Source organism: Strongylocentrotus purpuratus, unplaced genomic scaffold (genome assembly GCF_000002235.5).
Source record: "Strongylocentrotus purpuratus isolate Spur 01 unplaced genomic scaffold, Spur_5.0 spur5_scaffold_15, whole genome shotgun sequence".
Lineage (NCBI taxonomy): Eukaryota > Metazoa > Echinodermata > Echinoidea > Camarodonta > Strongylocentrotidae > Strongylocentrotus > Strongylocentrotus purpuratus.
This window is the reverse complement of record NW_022145600.1, coordinates 32,083,742-32,092,792: the sequence shown is the minus strand read 5'-3', so window position 1 is coordinate 32,092,792 and position 9,051 is coordinate 32,083,742. Positions and strand designations below refer to the sequence as shown.

Below are 9,051 nucleotides of genomic sequence, written 5' to 3'. Positions count from 1 at the left end.
AAGAAAACGATGAATGTCCATCCGTAATAGGTCCATGGTTTAACACACGTCACTATTATGTGCAAATGAGAGTTTTTACTGAAGATGATTTCCTGCAAGTTTTTGTGAGGTTGTTTTTATTTTACTGGTTCAATCAATCAGTCTTCTGCAGGATAAACAATCCAGAATACATTTCTCCATATATCCATCTTCTCTCGACATACGATGCCCATACCAGAGCTCAATACTAGCTTTAAAATTATAAAACGGCGTATTTTTCATTCTCGATTACAGGCTATTGACAGATAAATTGCAGTCAATTTAGTCCAACTAAATAATTGTGTTGTTGTTTCACTTGTTCGTAGAATCCCTGTCACATTTCTTCTTAGTTGATAAAAATTGTCCATATCCTAAAGATGAAAAATTGTCGGCAATTTCGTAAGGTCACTAATTAATTGTTCGAATGTCTTTTTTTTTTTGGGGGGGGGTAAAATAATTTATGATACACCTTATACCTCATACACTAAAATTTATTGCTAACTCCAACTGAGGAAGGTTTAAGAATCATAAGAATAGTGACAACTGATTCATTTTGTTCCACAGATTTTTCGAAAATGAGACAAGAAGATTAACGTGTACAAAGATGACAGGTCAATAACAATATCGTTGCTATTTAAACCTCTAATTATGTAACATTAAATGAAATTTTCCTGGATTTGTGATTCATTACATGTGTTCTTTAGAGATATAATCATGCACAAACGACGAAGATTTATTCGCATCTAGCCTGGTTGTTTTTAAAATACTTTGGATCAAATGAAAGACTGAATCAGTTTTCAAATAAGTCGTCCTGTGACTAGTTGATCGTCGGCTTTCTACAAAAAAAGGACACATCTCTGTTCTCTGCCATTCTAGTGCACTATTATTAAACTGCAGTGTCATTCCACACCATGTCTTTAATGTTCTCCTCCAAGTTGGTTCTTGGTTTCCCTCTTGGTCTAGTACTTTCTTCTTTATATAAATCCCCATTAAATCTATAAAGAGATTCAGATCTCTTTTGATTTTGCCTTCCTTTCTTTAACTAATGGTAAACCATGCCATATGAAATAGTTCTTTGTTAGTTCTCAGATCTTTCCATGCTAATCATATCACATTTCAAATGGTGTGATTTCGTCCATCTTTATGCATGTTATTATAACTTGTTTGCCACAAGCTCTTAACCATTATGGTCATAACTGAGACACAAGTTCAATGAGGTCCAGTAACCTAATACGCGACAAAGGTTCTCGATAGACACATCTCTCTCCGATATCTCTCAGATCTTCATTTCCCATATCATTTCCCATGATGTAAATAAGCTGTCCAATCTGATACACATCGCTCGCTCGAGTCGTGGCAGCGTTATCAAAAATCAGTTCTGGCGCGTAATGAATCGACAATGGATCATCGTCGTAATAATCTCTCTCCGTCTGTCCGAAATCGTAGATTGCGGAGAGGAATGTCGTCGACGCGTTACCTAGATCGATGAGGTACCCACTGAATAAGTCGTGATCGGATTGTTTGACGATCACGTTATCACCTTTGATGTCGTTATGAAGGATATCCATCGAATGTAATGCCTTCAACGCAGACAGGACGTCGAGCAAGACTGTCTTTGCGTGGTGGATGCTGACGTGTTCCTCATGCGTCCACGTGTTCAAAGTCTTGACTTTATACGTGCTATCGTCACCTAGAAACTCCATTGCAATGGCGGTATCGTTTCCCAGACTCCCGACCCCATACGTACGTGGGAACACGCCGGTTCCCGCGAAGAGTCTGATAAGGCGCGCTTCAAGAATGATCTCCTGTCGACGGACTTCGTAGTCGTCTGCGTTCGAGTGTAGTATTTTCATCGCCACGGTCTTTCCTTGTCGTCCGCGTTTCTGGCGGTATGCAAACACCCTCCCGAAGGCACCGCCACCGAGAGTGATGATGGACTTGTTCTCGTCGACGATAGGTTCGTACTTCTCGGTAATGTTCACATTTGCAATGGGAGTCGTCTTTCTGAGTAAAGCGAAGTGGATTTCATTGAGGTCCTTGAATTCACTGTCCGCGGTGTCTTTCAAAAGTCTGTGACAATCCAAAATATAAATAAAAATGGGGATATTTTTAAAACACATTTTAAATGTAGTAGCTTTATCTGAGAAATGGGGGTCGTAACTATCAACTGATTTATAAAGTCCCTATATGTGATTGCCAATGTCATCTATGCTCTGATCCTTTCCTCAGTGAAGTGCCATCTATCAATGAACAACTGTGCATTCATTATGTGGTCAAGTATGTGTTTAACTTCCTAATTGTTACTTATTGTGACCTGATCAAGAAGTTGCATCGATAAATAAAATGCGATAGATTTATATTAAAAATACCTGCTGAGTTCTTTTTCCAGTTTCTCCTTTGCTTTGGTAGCCTCATGTACAGACACATCAAGAAACCTATCAGAGTTTAAAAGAAGGGAAGTGTTAGCATGTTATAGTAAGTAATTTCGGAGCATGAAATAATTATGCTTAATAAAAATCGGGAGACAGAAGCTTGCGATTGTATTTGAATTTGTTCTTTGTTTTGTATAATTTAGTACCAGTTCCATGGTAAACTTAGTTCTTATTTTTTAGTGAAATGATTTTTAGGACACTCAACTATCTAATTAACTGACTAAGTAACTAACTTGACCTTATTATTGTCATTTAATTTTTTTTTACCATCAATAATTCTTATCCGACGATGAGAAAAACTTTCAATGATGTAATACGTGTTTGCTCCCCTCCCTTATATTAACGACACATCATCTATATGCGGCTACATTTAGAGGGGAAGGGGCAGGCTACGGGTACTGTGATTTCTTAATGGAAATTATACATTTTCTTCTTTAATAGGTAACCAGGTCAGAACTCCGAAAGAATAACTACTTTATACTGGGCCAAGTTTGAACGCCGTCAATTTTACAAACATACTTACTCGGCATCTTCCTCCTTCTCCTCGAGTTTCAGCAGAACGTCGTCGAGATCGTTCTTGTACTTCGAATTTTCATCCTGTAATTAGAAATGAAGAAAAAATAACGATGGTCGATGGATATATTAAGTGGACATCAGAGTGTCATATCAAACTTGCTTTATATAAATGGCCTACTGAAGATACGAATCATTAAGTTTTAGATTCATTATAGGGGGCTCTATACCGACTTGGATTGAACCAAGACTGTAATTTGCCCCATATCCCATCGTTTCTATTAAATGTAAGAAAAATGTACGAAATGTGTCTGTTTCCAATGATTAATCAACTTTGGTGATACAACTTACATCCTCTATGCTTGTTAATTTTCCCATGTTTTGAAGTATCACACCATTTTGTCTTCATACTTAAAAAACTTATATACAAAAGAAATCAAACATATATTTATTTCTAATGAAACCGAAATGTATTGAAATGGTTAGAATCTGTCCTACATTTGTTGTTTCCTTGGACAAAAGAAAACAAAGTAACACAAAATGTAGGTAAGAACTGACCTCCAGTGTTACAAGCATCTCTTTCATCCGAACAAGCATATCTGACATCTTTTTGATTTTCTTCTCGGCTTCTCGCTGTTGATCAAAATAAAAATAAAACATTATCGTAATGATGGGCACCCAACGTTATTTATGACTTGAAAATGAACTAGCCTTTAAAAAAACATTTCTTACTTAATCTCATATTATACCTTTTATTCCAAAGAGGAGATGTGCCACGAATCTTGTCTCATCGTTCTTTAGTGATTTTTTTAAAAATGAGAGGTGTACATTTGGAGGCTTGATTGTGAACGGAATTGTCGCACTGGCCCTTCATTATAGTTCTTTATTCAATTAAGCATGAATCGCTATGAGCATTGAAAAGTAGGTGTTTTATTGCGTTTTTGGTTTAGGCAGAATGCCCGTTCATACCCGTTCACAAGGCAGCTACTCAGACATTGGCGCTCTTGACACTATAGGATCAATATTCATAATGTTCTTTTTGCAGCTGATAAAACGGGTTGTATCGATATTATCATGATTATTGTGGAATAAATACCACTTCCTATTGCTCACCTACCTTTTCACGTTCAAACTTGTTCGCCCTGTTAAACTCGCGTTCCCACTTCCGTCTCAAAACACCCGATCTCTTTCTCTCCTCTCGGAGCCTGTTCTCCAGCTTCACAGTATTCTTTCGAACATCGAAGAAGTTTTCTACTATTTTCTTCCCGCGGCGTTCTGTAGTCTTGCGGAGAGCGTCGTCCCTGGCCAGCCCGAGAGCGATCTTGGTCTCGGCCAAAATCTTCCGTCGAAGCTCTTTCTGACTTGGTTGACCCTAAATGGAATGAATAAGATTTAGAAAAATGGCCTCTATATGATCAAAATTACCAGCGAAAGCAGATGTTGGGAGTAAACACATTATTTTAGAAGTAATTTCATGATAAAAGAACGCACAATCATAGAGCGAGAAAGGGAATGAATAAAATGATCGAAAATAGAAATCCGCGACTGCCCCTTAGAACCGCCGCAGATTGATTTTGTCCTTTTTTTGGGGGGGGGGGGGGTGGAGGTGGTCATAAATTATGGACCTCCATAATGACAATACATTTGTACTAACATCCGTTAGGTCACTACTAAATACATAACGTGCTTGAATGTTCTTAATTGCTTTAATTTGTCATTTCAATGCGAATGATCAATATCAGCGCCATTATACCCTATTGTAGAGATAATTATGGTAGATAGATAGCAAGAGAGAGAGAGAGAGTGAGAGAAGAGGGGTAAGTGAGTGAGGGAGGGAGGGAGGGAGGGGGAGGAGGAGGAGGAGGAGGAGGGGGAGGAGGAGGTGGAGGAGGAGGTATTACCAACCTGGCATAAAAGGATTCTTACATCTTTGTTATCTTGTCCATTTGACTGACTGATAGTGAAGACTTGTCGGCAATATTCCTAATTACACGAGGAAAAAAGAAAGAAAAAGAAATGACCAGATTTAAATTTAAAGATAAAAAACATCACAAAAATAAACTGTATTCAATGTCTAGTATGTGATTATAATTCTTAAAATATAATATATTTTATAATAAAAATAATTCACACGTTATATTATTTCTCAGGATGAAAGTGGGGCATCAGTCGGAGATTTTAATCTGATTCTATTGATGACACACCATTTATTTCAAATCATCACTAAAATGTGTACGCATTTTCCATTTCACCTTTCAGACACTGCACTAGTTACGCAAGTGCCCCGGAAATTCATGAAATTCCTGTTTTCTGCTACCCACACCTAAATGATTTAAACATATCGAAGAGAAGCTACATACAACGAATGGTATACTCTTTGGATCTTGAATTAATATGTATGAAAGGAGTTTTTTTTTTACATCATTGTAAGCACGTATCAAAAGAACTCATTTCAAAACATCACATACATGTACCTTTGACGACCAGAGTTATCGTGGTTATGGGTCTGAAGTACACAGAGTTACAATATAACAAAGGATAACGGCCAAGGAAAGTATGGGGATCAAGGAAACTCCCTAGATTTTGTTTTCGCTACAATTATGATGGTGTGCCTCTTTTTCCCCGGGGATGGGGTGTTCCGTGTTTATTTAAATTGTTTAAACGTTTGTATACCCGACCCACTTCCTCCTTCACCGAGAAATGACGGTAGGTCTGGAAAAGACAAAAAACAATCTCCCCCTTTGAGGAAATACTGGCTACGCCTTTGACCGAGCAGTATTCAACATAATAGAATTCCATGGTAGCCAAGGTGTGGGTCAACTTGTATGTGAGGTCTATGTATAGAGGAATCGTTTCCGGTTGATTACTTCCGCCTGTCACATTCATTTTGCGCATGATAAATAACTATGGACGTTGGTATATACCGGAATTTCGTTCAACATATCTGTATGACTCAAATTAATAAAACATGAATTAAAAAAAAAAACACACGTTACAGAACCTTTAATTGGTATCACAAAAGAGTGTCACATTCAGGGGAATTAAAGAGTCGCTGTCGCCTTCTTTGAAGAAAACTGAGAGGGTGTTAAACAAGCTCCTAAAACATTTTTTATTTCTCCGACTATTCTAAATTTATAGATTGATATAATTTGTTATGTTGCGACTTGAAGCCCTATCCAATACCTGTTATCGTGCACGTTCCATGAATTATACAAACATATCAATTGTCACATGAAAGTATCTTAGCCAATAACCTCAGTTCACTTCCGTATACACCACTAGCACGTACATGTAGGAACAAGCTTTACATCTTTCTAAATAATACGTATACAACACAGAAATATCGATGTCGTTTACTTGAATCTAAGAGCTTTATTATTGATGATAACGAGATGAAAATGGTTTTAAAATCCTACACAAGTCGGACCGAAATCCTACCGATATTAGACCAATCAAAAACAAAATTACACCGAATGATCAAGATTAATTGATTATCGGTCGGTTGGAGTCAGTTTGACTGACTCCAACACGGAGACACCAGCGGTTCTTCTGCAAATCAGTGCTTAAATAAACCACAGTTACTACGTACATAAGAAAGATAAGGTACATAGAAAATAATTATTTCATCTTGTCAACTCTCTCTCTCTCTAAGTGCCATATCGGTTGACTTTGGCGATCATGCTGTTCCACAACCCTCGGTTTCTAGCCTTCTGTATTAGTACCACTCCCAGTTCTTTCACTCCTCTCTCTTCCAACAATTTCTGCAGACTATCCATCCAAAGTTTCCTCCTTCTTCTCCTGCTCCTTCTTCCCACAATTTTCCCTGTCAAAGCAAGATTCTCTAGGCCTTCTTCACGTGTACTGGACCCATGAACTTCAACTGCCTAATCAACATCTCACGTATCATTTTCCTTTGCACTCCAGCTCGTGTAAGAACTTCCTCATTACTAACTTTGTCAGTCTATGGGATTTTCATCATTCTTCTTAAGAACCACATTTCGCAACTTTCCAAACGCTTTTTAGTATCAGAGGCTAAAGTCCACGTTTCACTACCATACATAAGTACTGGGTAAATGTAACATCTTGTCAACATCTCCGGAAATTATTATAAATGAGCAGAGTAACAAACCGCAATTGTGATATTGAAATTTGCTCTGAAATGATATTCTCGGCCTATAGCTATAATATTCCGTGAAAGATTTTGATCTGTTTTTGTTGTTTTTGTTCTAACCATACGCGGAAGGTTAATGCCTAATGCGGAAATTCCTTCCCACAGACCACCTTAACACATATAAAATCCCTGTTTCCAGAGATAATATTTTGTCCGTGGATTGCGGCGACCCATGTTCGAGAAAAGACAAGGCTAATCCTTCCTTCTACACGCTTTAACCTCGGATCATTGTGGTCAAATATTGACACCTCCAGAAAACTAAAATGACCAATTTCAAAACCATGCATGCATGACTCACTTTTATGCGATTGTAGTACGCCGACATTCGGTTGACGTCTGATTCTGGTTTAGGCCATGCTTGTGGTGATGGGACAGTCGTTTTCTTGAAAAGACTGTGATTCTCCATAAGGCCAGATGGTAGTAGGTCGTCTAATAAGTCTCGAACAAGACTAGCGAGCAATAGACATTAAACATGGAACATTGATAACAATGATATGTGAAAGAAAAAAAAAAGCAATATAAAAATACTTCTAATAAAATCATTATATGCTACTTAACATCTAAGTAAAATGTAAAATGCACATGTAGCCTTTTAATGAAGAAATAGAACCCTACTTTCCAAATCCAAACACCAAAAACACATGTATGAAGGGTAACTTGGTAATGTTTAAAAAAAAAATGTTTTTCATATTGCTGAATTTGGCATTATAATGCTTTTTCGGAGTATTACCCTAAGATTTGAATTAAAACGTTCATTATTTTGTACTAAGACAAATAATATTACAAAACCGTATGGGACATGTATGGGAAATATCAATACCTTTGCCTGTATTAGAGCTGATTAAAAGAAAAGTTCACTGATATGATAAATGTGCAATACAAAATAAAGCATGTGAAAAGTAACTTATTCCTCGATGCTTGAAATATTTTAGACTGACACAAAATACAAGAAAGTGATATTTGCAATTTTCTTCAATAGCTATAGGACAATCACTTTACAGCAATGTAGTATATATATATATATATATATATATATATATATATATATATGTATATATATAATGAATGCGTGTTTGATCTCACAAAAGACTTGCCATTTATATAAAGAAAGATCAAGCGAATATACATTAGAAACAAAAACAAAGTAAGATCAATTTATTAATAATACTAGTAAGGCAGTTGAATAATCATAAAACACTATACTCTTACTTTTTATGAAAGTGTTTCATGTTTTATCCAGTGGTTATCTTGCAAAATGTGTTTTATTTGAAGTCAAATCGGTTATTCTTGTTATAACTTGTTATTCACCTGTTATATCACCCGTATTCAATTCGTTTCCGTCCAAACTAGCCCATGGAAAGTCAATCTCTTACTTTCGGAAGTTGGCGTTTGGTAGAACTTTTCCTGGTTGGCACAACAATATTGGCATCGCTATCAGGCGTTGTTATGCATGCAAGGCACGCGCATAGAAATGGGTCGACTACATCAGATAGGTATACACCACATAATAACGACCTGTTGATATACCACGCACTGTGTCAATATTTTAAAGACTTTAAACACACCTTTGTTTGTTGTCTGCAGTTTGTGATGCAGGTTAAGAAATAACTTACCTCATAGTGATGGCAATCAGGTTTAAATATCCATTAAGTCAGAAGTCCAAGGGCGGTCTATTAGTTACATTATCTCGCAGTGTGATTCGATGTTATATCCGTCAACAGAACAACCTGATTCATCTGATCATTTTCGTGGAGTTGCTACAAGGGCGCTGTCTATCCTTGGTATATAAGTGTACCTTTTGATCTGTCGAAACTTGACAACTCGCATGCGCGTGCGCAGTCTGGTACAGAACGTAAACACTGTTAAATGACGCATGTGCGTGCTAGTCAACATCAAACGAGAGAAGCGTTTGTTGCT

At 37.1% G+C, this 9,051-nt stretch overlaps 1 protein-coding gene across 3 annotated transcripts; it reads right to left on the bottom strand.

Annotated features, from left to right (window-relative positions):
* Window positions 1-458: 458 nt before the first annotated feature.
* On the bottom strand, window positions 459-8,986 carry LOC100890470. Of its 3 annotated transcripts, none has more exons than XM_011667552.2 (8): window positions 8,748-8,986; window positions 7,433-7,583; window positions 4,890-4,946; window positions 4,081-4,335; window positions 3,522-3,596; window positions 2,974-3,047; window positions 2,388-2,453; window positions 459-2,088 (listed from the first exon to the last, which is right to left on the bottom strand). In XM_011667552.2, the coding sequence occupies exons 1-8, from the start codon at window positions 8,750-8,752 to the stop codon at window positions 1,209-1,211; spliced, it is 1,563 nt and encodes a 520-aa protein (XP_011665854.1). In that variant the 5' UTR covers window positions 8,753-8,986; the 3' UTR covers window positions 459-1,208. The 3 variants fall into 3 exon arrangements, with proteins under 3 accessions (XP_011665854.1, XP_003729706.1, XP_030842081.1); XM_003729658.3 differs by having other exon boundaries at window positions 4,869-4,946; window positions 8,748-8,985; XM_030986221.1 differs by lacking the exon at window positions 8,748-8,986 and adding an exon at window positions 8,443-8,685 and having other exon boundaries at window positions 4,869-4,946.
* Between the last annotated feature and the right edge of the window lie 65 nt (window positions 8,987-9,051).

Bases quoted from the DNA above. Each gene is read 5' to 3' on its own strand.
- LOC100890470 (XM_003729658.3), bottom strand. The intron at 4,336-4,868 runs GTTGGTAATACC...CATTCCATTTAG, and splicing joins TAAGAATCCTTTTATGCCAG to GGTCAACCAAGTCAGAAAGA. The intron at 2,089-2,387 runs GTATTTTTAATA...GGATTGTCACAG, and splicing joins CTGGAAAAAGAACTCAGCAG to ACTTTTGAAAGACACCGCGG.